The following is a 15447-nucleotide window of genomic DNA, read 5'->3' as shown; positions in this document are numbered from 1 at the left end:
CACAAATAGGCTCATATTCTCAAAGCTATAATTTGCTGAATGTACTGGGAAATGAGCTCTGACAAGGACAGTGATGAGGACATAAAACATCTGCTTCTAAGCTCCAAAAGGTAACAAAATATGCTTTATTTTATTCTTCTGTAATTATTACTCTAATATCAGAGGAGTTTTATATTATCACAACAGGTAGAGATCCATCCATGTTAGATATAGATCCGGGTTGCTAAATACCTAAATATGTAAGAATGATTGGTGAAACAGTCATGCATTTAAGGGTTAATGGCCCTAGCATCTCTCAAAAGCATTGGTGACCTACAGGCAGAGCATTTTGCCTGGATTTTACTTCTGGTTTAGTTATGGTGACCTTTTTCTGACCTAAATTAAGTCATGCACTTAAGGTCATTTCCACTACTTTCCATTCTCAAGCGATGGTGTTACAGTCATTTCCTCCACTGCTTTTTGCATTGCAGAATGAAGAGAGACTGCACAGATGTTGACTTGTGATGGATTTGAAGATATACATTGACTGTGTGAGCCAGTGGCATACATATTATCAGTTATTTCTTTGTTTTGGTGGTGAGGCGCGTGGATTGACTTTGCCTCTAGGAGTTAAAGACTACTCTAATAAGAGTTTGGCTTCCTCAGAACAGGGGTGTGTCTAGAAGGGGAACATGTCTAGACGCCCCTGCTGAGAGAAAGCCAAATTTGAATAAACTAAAACAATTAGCTAGCTAAATGAAAAAGATTAATTATCAAACTTGCAAAGAACATTGGCCTAAAACCTTGAGGATATTTTGGTTTGATTTTCTGACAGCAAAAACAGATTTCAGAATTTTGCAGACAACAGAATTGCTATGTCAAAGCTTAAATATGTAATAAGCTTACTGAACTTGCAGATATAGGCTAGATTTGTCAACATTTCAACAGTGTATGCTGTTTTTATAGCATTTACATTTAAGGGATTGTGTATGTAAGGTACTAATGTTATATAACTTGCATAATTTGTGTGTGGTTAAAATAAAGTCATTAATATTTCTAAAGTGAAAATTAAAAATAAATTAAAATTAGAAATTAAAATAAAGTGTAAATATTTCTGTGAATTTAATAAATCAGTAACACATTTTTTCTTTGTCTTTGAACAAATAATTACAAATATTGCAATGTTAGGTTACACTTTATTTTAAGGTGTCTTTGTTACATTGTAATTATGCATTGAAGTACTAAGTAATATTAATGTACTTACTATAGGGTTAGGATTAGAGTTTGGTTTAGGGTTAGTTGCATGCAATTCTGCATAATTTATGGTTATTACTGTAGTAACTACGTGTAACATATGTAACAATGACACTGTGAAATAAAGTGTTACCCAATGTTAATATACACATTATTTAATTTTTCAGTAAGACTTAGATGTCATTTTCCCCATCATATGTTGCTTTGTATTTTGTTCAGGCTTAAGCAGGATGATATAACATTTAGGTGCAAATATGCAGAATAGTAAACCAAAGCTTGAGGCTAAAATGGCAAATATCTCCACAGCTACAGTAAATTTTCCAGGAGAACTGACATAAGCCGGAATAAATGTGATCCATACAGCGCAGAAAATGAGCATACTGAATGTGATGAATTTTGCATCATTAAAGTTATCAGGCAGCTTACGAGCCAGAAAAGCCAAAATGAAACACAAAAAAGCCAGGAGGCTAATGTAACCCAGAACAGCCCAGAAACCTAAAGTAGAACCCAGACTGCATTCAAGAATGATTTTTTCCTTATAATATGTCATATTTTTGTACGGAAATGGAGGGAATATTGTTAGCCAAAGCACACAGATAAGAACCTGTATAAGTGTAAAAGCAATAACACTAAGTCGCTGTTGTGAAGGGCCGAACCATTTCATGACATTACTTCCTGGCAGTGTAGCCTTGAAGGCCATTAACACCACTATTGTTTTCCCCAGAACACAGGAGATACAGAGTACAAAAGTGATCCCAAACGCTGTGTGACGCAACATACAGGACCACACAGTGGGCCGTCCAATGAAAGTAAGTGAACAGAGGAAACACAGAGTCAATGAGAAGAGCAGCAGGAAGCTCATCTCTGAGTTGTTGGCTTTTACTATGGGGGAGTCCTTCTTGCTATAAAACAGGAGGGCTACCATCACAGTTAATCCTACTCCAAACAGTGAGAAAAAGACAAGCACTATGCCCATTACATCTGTGAATGACAGAAACTCTACAGCCTTTAACACACATTTATTTTTCTCAACATTAGACCAGTATTCACCTGGACACTGCTTGCAGTTAACTGAATCTGGAAAGGAAGTTGTAACCACTAGTTAGAGACAATAGGAAAACAATTTCAGCGATGAACAGTGAAGAGCAGCTAAACTATTTCCTTTGGAGCTTTGAGAAGGGCTGAACGTTACCTGTCTCATTACTGATTTCTCCTTCTGCGCATGGAATACAGTCATAACAGCAGACAGGTCTTCCTTTTTGTGCAGCCTTCCTAGTGCCTGGAGGACAGCTCTCACTGCACACAGACTTTGGTTTCTACATGTAAAAGATTATACAAACAGATATTTTGGTAACACTTTAGTATAGAGAACACATATAAACTATTAACTATGACTTTTTCCCTAATAAGCTCCTAATTTACTGCTTATTAATAGTTAGTAAGGTAGTTGTTAGGTTTAGGTATTGGGTAGGATTAAGAATGTAGAATAAGGTCATCCAGAATAAGACATTAATATGTGCTTAATAAGTACTAATAAATTGCCAATATCCTAGTAACATGCTTGTCAATAAGCAACTAGTTAAAAAACCCTAAAATAAAATGTTACTGATATTTTTACTGACTCTGAAGAATTAGGATATATTTATCAATAGTATTGATTGATAATGCTGGTTGGATGCAAAGTGGTGCTATGGGGTATTTTTCTCTGAGCAATTGCCCACACAGTAACACTAAGCAGTTTGATTCTAAAATTTGAACTAAAAATTGAAATTGAATTGTTAATTTACATATGTCTACCAAATTCAACCAAAAATGAAGGACACATGTGCAGTGGAGTCTCAGAGCAGAGTGCCTGTGTGGATTCTGTAGAGAGATCATTGAACATATATTGTTGCTGGTTTAACTTATTTTTATTGCCAATATTTAGTGATAGCCTCAGATGCAGGATCATTTCACTTTCAGCTATCATATTTGGTTATTACCACAATAACAGCTTGTGTCCCTGTTCAATGATCTTCTTGTGTATGAATGTGTACTGTATTCATGGGAGGCAGCAAGAATGCAGGATAAGCTTGACACATATTGGTGACTACACTTTAAGACTATTCTATTTCTTTAGGATATTGATATACGAACTGTTGTTGTCAAGTTTCATCCACAATGCTACTTTAAATAAGTAAAACATTTTATACCAGTATTGACCCTCATTCTATGCCATGAAGTCACAAATGTCTAATAAACAAAATGTTTATCCCTGTTGATCTGATATTAATGCAAAGTTTGTTTTCTAAATGATTCAGCTTTACAAAAAGGTAGTTATTTAATAGTTTTGATAGACTAACCATGTACAAATACGTTATTTATTTTTTTATTTTTTATTTTTTTACATGTTGTGTTTAACCAAACATGAAATAACAATCAACAAAAGTACATGCAAAAGTACATCTAAAGTACATCTGACGTTGTCAGAAACAGGTTATTGCAATATACCTTCAGCTGTGTAGGGAAAACACCCTAGGAAGTAAAATTAGCTCAAATGAAATATTTAGGGAATTATAAAGAGTTGTTTAGATTACGACCGAGCAACTGATTCGTCCAGCGTTCATTTGCTCGAGCCGTAATAAGCTCTTGTAACGGATATAAATATCCAACAATCGTGAAAACACTGATTAGAGCACGGTAACTTGATCACAGTTTAAGACATTAAATCATAAAGCACATAATACAAGACACTTTCCTTTTAAAATCTACAAGAGATTTTATTTATTCTAACACAAACTAATCTAACACAAAGGCACGCACATACACACACACACATTCATACGCGTTGCAGTAAGAAGGAAATGAGAGAGAAAGAGTTTTGAAAGAGAGAGAGAGAGAGAGAGAGAGAGAGAGAGATCTGATTAACAGAATTCCTATCAATGCATTTCAAAGACCAGAACGAACCATGAATCATTCATTTAAATACACCAGTTCAGTTTTCATCTGGAGGTACTTGCTTGCGTTGACTAAGGTGAATTTCCCTCGTCGTGCAGAGAGGGGTTTCCCAAGTCGACGATTGGTCCAGATCAGGTCCGTGTGGAACAATGAAGGAAGTCTCTTTGTCGCTGGAGTTGAAACGGCAAAAGTCGTTGGTTGAACTTTGCGGCGAAACTTAGGACACAAGACTTTCAGCGGTAAAGGAGAATTAAGTAAAGAAAAGAAAAGTGAGTGAAGGTTGGATGGCTTGAATGAGCGGCTTGTCTGTTCTTCTTGTCACTCCATTGTTCTTGGTACTTGTCTTGGCTTCTCTTACCAGAACAGGACCAACTCCTTTCTCGTTTACCAACCAACTTCTCCCCCTCACTATCTTGCAATATGATCATTTAAACTTAGTTGTTTGTCACACCTCTGAGGAGTCCTGGCCAATCAGACATTGTCCTGTTTCAAGAGGGCCTTCCTCTGACCCCAATAAAACATAAGTGTTACATCCTGTTTCTGCTTCAGCAGAGAGTGCCATTTTAACATAATTTCTATTAAATGGAATACGATACATTTTAAACAGATTTCATTCAAGCCATGATTTAAGAAAGATGAAAAGAAATAGATCAAGTCCAAATAAGGCATACTTTCAGTCATTCAGTCAAGAGTTAACACATTTACATGAATTGTGAGTGTTCTAAAGCCTAACTGTTTACAGGTAGTACTTGTGGACACATAATGCAAAATGTATGTAGTTAAAAGATGTTTGATAAGTCCGTTAAAATTGTTGAAACAATTTTGAAGCAGTTTTATTTGTTCAACAGTCTCTTTGGCTTTCCTGTGAAGTAAGGAGACAAAAGGGTCTGGATTGTCTCTCTGTCTTCTTGGGTGACCCTTTGGTATGTCGCTTCTGCTATCAGGAAGCATGTGTCGTAAAAGTAATCAGCCTGGCTTTATCTGCAGACGGGCCGGAGCCGGACCCCAATTCTGAATTAGAATTATGTTTTGAAAGAATCATCTGAATGATTCATTTGTCTGGTTCGTCCACAGTTGCTACATATCCCCCCTTTGTTCGGCGATGTGTTGAGATGAAGACATCGGCGGACACTGTGGAAAAATGGACAGAAGCAGACACACACAAAGCAACAACAAAACAACACCTCCATGATTGACCACTATACTGGTGCAGGGCATTAGATTATCTGAGTACTGATGGATTAAGTTCAATTTTGGGAGTGTTATTCTACATTGTCTCAGTATGTTAATGCTTGGATCAAATTGTGTGATTTAAATTGTTTGTTTCCTTCTCTTCTAAATTGTTCTGGTGACATCATTTGTGGTAAAAATGATGTGACCCATCATGGAGCTCTCTCTGGCTCACATTCGAATTTTCAAATGGCTTTCAGACCTTAGGCGTGGTGCGTCAATCCTAATGTCACGACCTTGACCCTTATGGGGCAGTCAGGTATTTTACCTTATAAAGAAGAAGGGAAAGAGAGGAAGAGGAAAACAAAACAAAATAAAACAGTTAAGTGTTTCCTGGTATGGCTAACACTACTGCGTGCATCTAAGGTGTCATGTATCAGCTTAATGAAAGGTGTTCTACTTGTTGTGCAGATGGTTGTATGTTTCTTATGGTGAATGTAGCTAAGTCGATGTTGAGCTAGGTTCTGAAACTAATATCTGTCTGTAGGAAGAGCATGTTGGTGAGTATGTTAATGTAGTGTAGTGTAATGTAATGTAGTGCAGTGTATGTATGGTCAGATCTGGTTCGGTCTGTCTTGCTCCCCCCTTTTCTTGAAGGGCTTAGATGAAGATTGGCTCTTTGCATCTTGGACTTGGGACGAGGGATCATCCCTAATTTGATGGGAGTCAGTCCAGTGAGGCAGGAAGTTCTTTGGCAGAAGGTGGGAGGAAGTTTGACATGGCTGTGTTGAGCTGTGGTGCAAAACTTTGTCTCCTACGGTGCCTTCCTTTTGTAATGCCTTCTGGTTGTGACAGACTGTCTGACCTGTGCTTACTGTGTTTACTGTTGTTACTGTTGCAAGCATGGTTATTGAGATGGGAACTCGTTGGGTTTATTGGTGGGTGATGAGTAACCAGAACTGTGTTCTCTGGTACTACTGAGTTTTCAGCGGTGTTTGGCTGCAAGAGACCGCTTCTGCTCTGTGCTGTTGTAGAACAGGTGGCAGTCATCTCCATTTGGAAGGTGGATCAGATGATCACTGACCTTCCGTTCTGTCTCTAGTCATAACAAGGGTGACTCATCCTCGTGATCGTCGCTGTTTATGTTGTTTGCAAAGAACGCTGTAATTTGCCTCATCAGTTGTTCCATGTCTTCTGAGGTGGAACTGTCTTGTTCTTGGGCGTTCTTGTTCTCATTGCTGTGTTTAACTGAGTGATGCAGAGGTGGGTTCCGCCGTCGCTACCCACAGTGGATGCATTTGAATGTGTTGGTTGGTGGACTTTAGCTGTCCAGTTTGGATCCCAGATGTTTCTTTCTGGTGGGTTTCTTGAGAAGTGTGGCTGGTCCCATGGCATTTTCCAGCTGTCGGTGTGGGAGCTGTCAGTGGCATGGGGGTCACGTTCTCCGTGTCCTTTATGACAGGCTGTGGCATTGTCATGCCACTGGCCGTCTTGCAGTGCACGGCTTGGGTCTTGGCTGCCGGAGTTTGAAATTGTGACTGTTTTCAAACCTTTCTTTGAGTTCATCTTCTGTTTGATGTAGGCCTTGTGTGTCAAGTCACGTAGCTGTTGGATTGACATTGTGCTTGGGCAGGCCATGACGCCAAGATGGTGACTTAGTCCAGGGTGCAGGTTTCTCAGGAAGAGGGTTTTGAAGTTCACATCCTCTTCAAGTTCAGGTTCGTGATGTGCACCTAAGTAGGCTTGTCGGAAACGGTTGTAGTAAGCTTGGGGGAGTCTCTTGTCGACCTTGTTTGGTTTCCAAGGCGACTAGCAGTCCATGTTCAGACTCTGGGCCTGTAAATTCTTTGATCAGTGACTCACGTAATAGCTGGTAGTTGTGCTTAACGTGAACAGGTTGTCGATCTAAAAAGCTTCGTACCTCGGGGCTGGATGTGGACCTGAGGAGATACAACCTGTCTCCGTCAGTCACATTGGGTCTCACCTCTAGGTAGAAGTCAATATCTCGGAGATAAGTCTGGATGTTGTGGTTCTCCATGGAGTTCGGGTTGAACTGTGTGATGTTCTTAGCCAGCTTGTCAAGGTCTTTAAGGGTCATCTCGTGCGCAACTTTGGGGTCTGCATGGATGAGCTCTCTTTGGTTGACAGGGAACAATCCTGTAGTGAAGGCCGGTGATGTTGTGGGTTGTGGCCATTCACTTCTTCCGTTGCATGGCAGTTCTTGGATGGGGGACTCTGTTGTGCTCAGCAGTGGTGATGCTGAGGAGGCCCCTCCCTTCTTGACTCTGGTTTCTGTGTGTGAACATGCTTAAGTTCATTTCTGACCATGTAGAGCTTGCCGTTGGCATCGTCTAATTGTTGGTTTAGATGGTCCATTTCAGTGCTGTACCATTTCAAATGGTCTTCCAGAGCATTGATTTTAAAGTTCTTATCTTTAATGTCAGAATTGGCATTTTGTAGTTGGTTTACCAGGTGACTTTGGACAGTCTTTAATTCTTGCTTGTCACGTTCCGCAACTGCAAGGGCTTCTTGGAGCTTGTCAACTTGTTCCTTTGTTTCTTGCTCTGCAAGTTTGTCTTGAGCTTTCACCTTGTGCTGGTCTGTGCAGCGTTGGATGTGCATCAGCTCTCTCAGGAACTCAGTGGTCTGACGCTTGAAGTCGTCCTGGACTTTCACTTCCAGCTTGTCTATGCGGCTCTGGGCACGTGTCAGCTCCTCCTGCAGGTGGGTGATGTGCTTGTCGCTTAGTTTCAGCTGGGCTGTGAAGGCAATGCTTAGAGAATTGGTTATCTTGCTTAGTTCAGTGTGGTCTTGGTTCTGGCTTGAATCATGTGTCGGGAATCTTCTCAGAATTATGATTATTATTAAAAATAATAACAGTTCAATTGTCTTTGGCATGAGGCAGTTTGTAATGCCGCTGAGCCAGGCGTCCACATCTTGGGCAGTGGGGTTTTCCGTCTGCGACATGTTGGCACGCTGGGGAGAAGAGACTGACACAGATCTGTGTGGGGTGCAAGCCTATATGTGGTGGAACAGCTAAGTGTCGTTCAGTGAATGTACACCAATAGTGAAGTGTGGCTACGTGTTGGTCTCAGTGTGTAGACAGGTAGGCTAGTGATGAGAAGGCTTTGTCACTCAACTGAGTAAGGGAAAGAGAAAGAGAAAAGTTAAAACAAATTTCAATAGACGAAATATTTCCTATAAATATTTTCTATCAATGAAAAACTGTTTTCAACTCGTGATGTGAGGACTTTGTCACTCGACTGAGTAAGGAAAAAGAGAGATTTTTTTTTCAATTTATAGAAATATTTATTTCCAATAAATATTTTCTATTAATGAAAAGCTGTTTCTAAAAATAAAAAGAAAAGAAAATATATATTATTGTTTATGTTTACAAGGAAAAATAATACAATAATAATGCTGATACCTCTTTTCCGAGTTTTACAGGATTGACACCACACACCTTCAGTTGAACTGCTTACCAGGGATGCTGTGAAGGCAACGGTTGCTCAACACTTGTCTCTGTTAAAGGTTCTTGGAGGAAATGTCAAAATTTAAATTGCATTTACAAATGCAGGGAGTATGGAGAACACAAAAGGGTTTGATTAAAATCAAAAACCTAATGAATGGTTTCTTTGGAAAGATTGTGTTTCTCTTTCTATAGAATTGATTGATGGTTCGTCCAAGCTTGATCCCTACAAAAGTGAAGAATAGGATGGAAGAAAGCAGGAGAGCACAGGAAAGACGTGAGGAAAAGGAAAGGAGAAGAAAGGAGACCAGATCCACAAGTGGCTCTGAAGCCTTTGTCTAATTACGAGGATATAATTGGTAGTTGATGGACAACTAACCCATGAGAATAAAAATGTTAGTAAAGAGAGGGTTGTGTCTGATTGGTTTGAAACTCGTAAAAAGATATCAGAGTCTCCTGTTGAGGCCCAGGTGTGTCGTTCCTAAGCTAGAATACAAAGAGGACAGGGAAAAGATAAGACAATGAAGTCAATGAAAATAACAGGATGAAATAAGGAAAAGGGAGTTAAACACAGGTGAATGAATAAATAAAATAGAGTGGTTAGGTGAATAACCACGAAGGAAAAGAAAGATAACGCAATAAAACAATGAGCAAATGTGAGTCAAAATTAGGAAAAACTTTGGTGGAATAAGTTTGCTTAAACTTCTAAAGTTCAAGGCTTATTCATACCTAAAGTAATTCGATCTAAAATAGAATTTTAGATTCATGAAAATTGTGAAATTAGAAATAATGGAAATTTGGAAATGTAGAAATAATTTAAAATTACTTTCTAGTAAAATGTAGGATTTCAATTTGAATTTAATTGGTTTTATTAAATTCAAATTTGACAATTAAAAATTGTAAACCAGTATTTCTTTTTCAAGTCAAATGCAGGTAAGGCAATTATTAATTGTAAACCAATATTTTCCTTTTCAAGTAAAATATAGGTAAAGTAATAAGTGAGAAAGTTAAGTGAAAGTATGAAGGAAAGACCAACAAGTGTACATAAAGTTGAAGTGTTTTAAGTGGTTAAATCACTTTATAGTTGCTAAAACAGACACTGTGTTCACACAATGATGTTAACTAGATTAGCTTTGAGGCTAAAGGCTTTAGCATACGAACTTCGGTGTAAAAAAACTACAGAGGTTAGTGTGCGGTTTGTTTACAATGACGTTCTTCCGGAAGCGTTGGTTAAGACTTCCGTGCCACGACTGTAACTATGGCGACCAAACAAAATGATAGTGGCGAACATGTGAATTACATCAAATACATGTAACTGTACAAATGAAAGACACATGCACGTACAATCAAGCATTACGTGAAATGTCGGCGCATTTCAACTCTATAAATAAGAGACACCACTCGTAGCTGTTTTACGACGTGGGGCTTAAAACTTTAAGTGATAGCTTTCTGCTGTAATAGATGGAAAAATCGCGACCTCGGCGGGTCTCTATATGCACGCAAAATATAACAGGTTCAAAAGCTTCACTTGGTCAGTTTCAAATCACTTAAATTGCGCTCGGACACACGTAGTGTTACACGAGCTCAAACAAGCAAGCGTATAGCGTTTAGCAAACGGGAGAATATAGCACACTGAAAGCAGTGGAACACGCACTATAATCAGTTTGGCTATATATAAAACCAGCAAGCGTATAGCGTTACTGTTTAACAGAGGGGAAATAGCAGATTAAGTACAGTGGAACACGCACTGACACTTTAGCTATAAAAATAAAACAAGCAAGCGTATAGCGTTACTGTTTAACAAAGGGGAAAATAGCAGATTGAGTACAGTGGAACACGCACTGACACCTTAGCTATAAATATATTGATTTAGAAACAGATCGAGGAACACGCTCAATCTTGCCGTTCTGTGAGGAGAGTATTCGTCCTACACTGAGGTATTTTAACTATTGCAGTTTAGTTCGATTCAAAGCTCTCTGATACACAATAACGTTATTATAGCTATTTGAATGACGCTGGAACACGCAGACATCAGGATAGCTATAAACAAGGCATTCTAGAATTTAAGGAACACGCTTAATTCTTACCTTATTGTGATATCATAGATCTGAAATTTACTGCAGACTGGAGTTTAGAGACAAGACAGCAGACTGGGGTTAAAAGCTCTCACTCATTCAGGCACTCGTTCAAACGGGCGCGCGTGCGCGCTGCATACGTCACACGAACACTGAGGGGTTTAATAATTTGCGTTGATAAAAAGAAAAATGACTTGATATGTGCTCCAAATTTAGATTAAACTGCCCGAATTATCCTCCACCATTACTGTAGGGAAAACACCCTAGGAAGTAAAATTAGCTCAAATGAAATATTTAGGGAATTATAAAGAGTTGTTTAGATTACGACCGAGCAACTGATTCGTCCAGCGTTCATTTGCTCGAGCCGTAATAAGCTCTTGTAACGGATATAAATATCCAACAATCGTGAAAACACTGATTAGAGCACGGTAACTTGATCACAGTTTAAGACATTAAATCATAAAGCACATAATACAAGACACTTTCCTTTTAAAATCTACAAGAGATTTTATTTATTCTAACACAAACTAATCTAACACAAAGGCACGCACATACACACACACACATTCATACGCGTTGCAGTAAGAAGGAAATGAGAGAGAAAGAGTTTTGAAAGAGAGAGAGAGAGAGAGAGAGAGAGAGAGAGATCTGATTAACAGAATTCCTATCAATGCATTTCAAAGACCAGAACGAACCATGAATCATTCATTTAAATACACCAGTTCAGTTTTCATCTGGAGGTACTTGCTTGCGTTGACTAAGGTGAATTTCCCTCGTCGTGCAGAGAGGGGTTTCCCAAGTCGACGATTGGTCCAGATCAGGTCCGTGTGGAACAATGAAGGAAGTCTCTTTGTCGCTGGAGTTGAAACGGCAAAGTCGTTGGTTGAACTTTGCGGCGAAACTTAGGACACAAGACTTTCAGCGGTAAAGGAGAATTAAGTAAAGAAAAGAAAAGTGAGTGAAGGTTGGATGGCTTGAATGAGCGGCTTGTCTGTTCTTCTTGTCACTCCATTGTTCTTGGTACTTGTCTTGGCTTCTCTTACCAGAACAGGACCAACTCCTTTCTCGTTTACCAACCAACTTCTCCCCCTCACTATCTTGCAATATGATCATTTAAACTTAGTTGTTTGTCACACCTCTGAGGAGTCCTGGCCAATCAGACATTGTCCTGTTTCAAGAGGGCCTTCCTCTGACCCCAATAAAACATAAGTGTTACATCCTGTTTCTGCTTCAGCAGAGAGTGCCATTTTAACATAATTTCTATTAAATGGAATACGATACATTTTAAACAGATTTCATTCAAGCCATGATTTAAGAAAGATGAAAAGAAATAGATCAAGTCCAAATAAGGCATACTTTCAGTCATTCAGTCAAGAGTTAACACATTTACATGAATTGTGAGTGTTCTAAAGCCTAACTGTTTACAGGTAGTACTTGTGGACACATAATGCAAAATGTATGTAGTTAAAAGATGTTTGATAAGTCCGTTAAAATTGTTGAAACAATTTTGAAGCAGTTTTATTTGTTCAACAGTCTCTTTGGCTTTCCTGTGAAGTAAGGAGACAAAAGGGTCTGGATTGTCTCTCTGTCTTCTTGGGTGACCCTTTGGTATGTCGCTTCTGCTATCAGGAAGCATGTGTCGTAAAAGTAATCAGCCTGGCTTTATCTGCAGACGGGCCGGAGCCGGACCCCAATTCTGAATTAGAATTATGTTTTGAAAGAATCATCTGAATGATTCATTTGTCTGGTTCGTCCACAGTTGCTACAGCTGTCCTCCAGTCCAAATGATCTCTTTAGTATTAAGCTCTAAGCGCTGGTCAGGGGGCAGTGAGGCATCATAGTATCCCACAGTTTTAAATTGGAAAGATCCATCAGAGTCCTGCTGCCAGTTCACAACTTCATATTGCGCTACTGCACCACCAGTGCTGTCAAACCATACATGATCGCCCATTTTTATAGTGAAATTGACCTTTTTCAGAGCCTCAACCACCTAACAAAAAAAAAAAAAAAAAAAATGTTCTTTTGATATTATCACTGAGGCATTTAACATATCCAACAAAAACATTGTTCCCTCTTTTCTCCCTTTTTACTCATCTGTCTTTTATCTTTTACCTCATGTGGTTGTATTGTCAGGCTTTTCTCACAGCCTTCTTGTTCTTTGCATTTAAGTAGCCTGTGTAGTGAATGAGCTACAGCATAAACTGCTTTGTAGACATTGCTTGCATATCTTTGTTCAGACACATCTTCAGTGTAGTTTTTTAGTGCAAATATATCCTCATATCTGCTGCAACTTAATACATATTGAGAAGAATTCCTCTCACTCTGTAGGCATGGAAAAGCTGTATCCCAGAATGCTTTTATAACATAATCTGCAAACCCTTCAATATTGATTTTTCTCACTGCAAATCCCAGTGACCCTCCCAGGGAATGAAAACTACTTGGAGTGATATAATTCTTTGTGGTTATCCATGATTCTACACCGATCATTTGGAAGCCTGTAATGTTCTGAATACTTAGCTGATCAATAAGTAAGCCCATCTCAACGAATGAAACAAAGGCAACAATCACTTTTGCTGTGCCTCTTTCTATAGTGTCTACCACTTTTTTGAGTTTTTCTGGCTCTGTTCGGTAGAATTTCACAGAGTACTCAACACAAATTCCCTCCTCCTGGGCTATTTTCACAAATATGGCCATTCCATTGTTTCCATAGTCATTGTCACTGTTCACAGCTCCCACCCAAGACCAGCCAAAGTGCTTGACTATGTGTACAAGTGCTCTGCTCTGGTGATAATCACTAGCAATAGTCCTGAAGAAAGAGGGGTAATCTTTCCTATTACTGAGACATTCACATGTGGCTGAGGGACTTATCTGAAAAAGAAATCACTGTAAACAATGATACAGTCATGAGTATGGTGATTATGTGAGACATTTAGTGTTATTGCTCCTTACCACTGGTATTTTAAATGGTCCTGTTGTTCTGGACAGAATCACTGTTGCAGAAGACTCTGATTCACCTATGATAGCAAGTAAAGGAGACTGTCCATTGCATCCGTGTCTTGCTCCAAACTCCTGACCATTCATCAGTCCCATAGTTGCACTCATGGTAGACAGTCTTGAACCACAGGTATCATATATTTGATAACCAATAGAAACATTTGGGAGCAAAAGTTCACTTCTGTTAATCTCTTCAGTTGCAAAAATCATGATTTGTGCCAAACGATAATCTCTCAGATTCACACTGTGAAAATAAACATTAAATCAGTTAGCTAAATATAAACTAAATTAACTAAATTAACTGTTTTCAATGTAACAAACCTGGAGCATGACAGAAGTTGAGGTTTTTGTGTAAACTCAAAAGAAGGTAATGTTTCCTTTCTGTGGATTGCAAAAATTCCTCCAATAGTTACATCTCCATCCTTAGAAAGCAGCGGGAACTTAGGGTCTCCCATTGTTTGACAAGGAGTGTTTTCCGCCTTTGTATGAAGTTGATGGAAAAGCAGAAGTGTATAGAGAAAGAGAAGCATCCCAATGAGTGTGCTCTGCAGTGAGTGCCAAATGCAAATGATCTGATACCGTTTTTGCACTCTTATAGACATAATTAATATGGTTGACTGATCGAGAATGTAGCCAATCACCAACAAATTAACAATTAATTGGACAAATTAATCCGGTCAAGCAGGAGTGTAATAAACCAGAGTATGGTTTTCTCACCAAAGTCATGTCATAAGATAGTAAACTGTAAAATGATGTAGTATCTAGTAAAACATTGACAACCAGAAGCTCCTTGTGATTAGGTTTGTGTTAGATGAGTGATGCCACTGGCCTATTGGTTTTATTTCATGGTCTCATATCATCTAGGATCCAAGAACTCATTCATGAGACTAACATATGTAATCCAAATGTATAAATGGAAGGCGTTCTGCAGAATGTGATATTTCAGCTCAACCAATCACAGCGCACCATTCCACGCACTGTAAACAGTAATAGCAGCACTCCGAATATACCTTTCATCCTAATTTTCCTTTATCTACTTTGTGATCAACAAAAACAGAAAAATTAATAATTTTGATGGCATTGACGAACATGTGGTGGTTTCTGCAGTGAGTAAGAAACGTCTCGGTTACATATGTAACCCTAGTTCCCTGAAGGAGGGAACGGAGACGTACGTCAGTAGTGACCGACGAATTGGGATATCGCTAGAGAGCCCTGTCAGCTTCTAAAACAAGCCAATGGAATTGGCGTGCGATATTTGCATAATGCGCTCCGCCTCCACCGCCTCGACGTACGTAAGTAGTGACCGACGAATTGGGATCCCAAATAAAGCGCCACAGTTACGAAACCCCTTCCAGTGCCCAGTGCAAGCTCTAGCCACCCGTCGCACCAATTGGACGGTGAAGGGGGCGAGCTTACACCGAGAGAGTCTACTGCTGTTCCGACATACCCACTAAGTAAACTAGACTACACTGGGGAAGCGAACCAGTAGGGGACATTGCGGAGGCCACTACCTACCCAATGGGGGAGGAGTTTACGTGGAGAATACACCAGGCACGTGCAGAGGGGGGG

The 15447-nt window shown here is 39.2% G+C and overlaps 1 protein-coding gene across 7 annotated transcripts; it reads right to left on the bottom strand.

Annotated features, from left to right (window-relative positions):
* Positions 1-1396: 1396 nt before the first annotated feature.
* On the bottom strand, positions 1397-14423 carry LOC137023160 (extracellular calcium-sensing receptor-like). Of its 7 annotated transcripts, none has more exons than XM_067389879.1 (7): positions 14200-14423; positions 13834-14122; positions 12997-13752; positions 12651-12874; positions 11367-11370; positions 2426-2549; positions 1397-2310 (listed from the first exon to the last, which is right to left on the bottom strand). In XM_067389879.1, exons 1-7 carry the CDS (start codon positions 14406-14408, stop codon positions 1397-1399), a joined length of 2520 nt encoding a protein of 839 aa, XP_067245980.1. In that variant the 5' UTR covers positions 14409-14423. The 7 variants fall into 7 exon arrangements, with proteins under 7 accessions (XP_067245980.1, XP_067245974.1, XP_067245975.1 ...); XM_067389873.1 differs by lacking the exon at positions 11367-11370 and adding an exon at positions 11909-11912 and having other exon boundaries at positions 14200-14408; XM_067389874.1 differs by lacking the exon at positions 11367-11370 and adding an exon at positions 11796-11799 and having other exon boundaries at positions 14200-14408.
* Between the last annotated feature and the right edge of the window lie 1024 nt (positions 14424-15447).

Source organism: Chanodichthys erythropterus, chromosome 7 (assembly GCF_024489055.1).
Source record: "Chanodichthys erythropterus isolate Z2021 chromosome 7, ASM2448905v1, whole genome shotgun sequence".
NCBI lineage: Eukaryota > Metazoa > Chordata > Actinopteri > Cypriniformes > Xenocyprididae > Chanodichthys > Chanodichthys erythropterus.
The sequence above is the reverse complement of the archived record's forward strand: the minus strand, read 5'-3'. Positions and strand labels throughout refer to the sequence as shown.

What these genes read in the sequence shown, in the direction of transcription:
- LOC137023160 (XM_067389872.1), bottom strand. Translation starts at nt 14,408, where the DNA reads ATGCTTCTCTTTCTCTATACACTTCTGCTTTTCCATCAACTTCATACA. An exon ending in CAACTTCTGTCATGCTCCAG is followed by an intron (nt 14,123 to 14,199) that starts GTTTGTTACATT and finishes TTATTTTCACAG; the next exon opens with TGTGAATCTGAGAGATTATC. An exon ending in GACCATTTAAAATACCAGTG is followed by an intron (nt 13,753 to 13,833) that starts GTAAGGAGCAAT and finishes TTTCTTTTTCAG; the next exon opens with ATAAGTCCCTCAGCCACATG.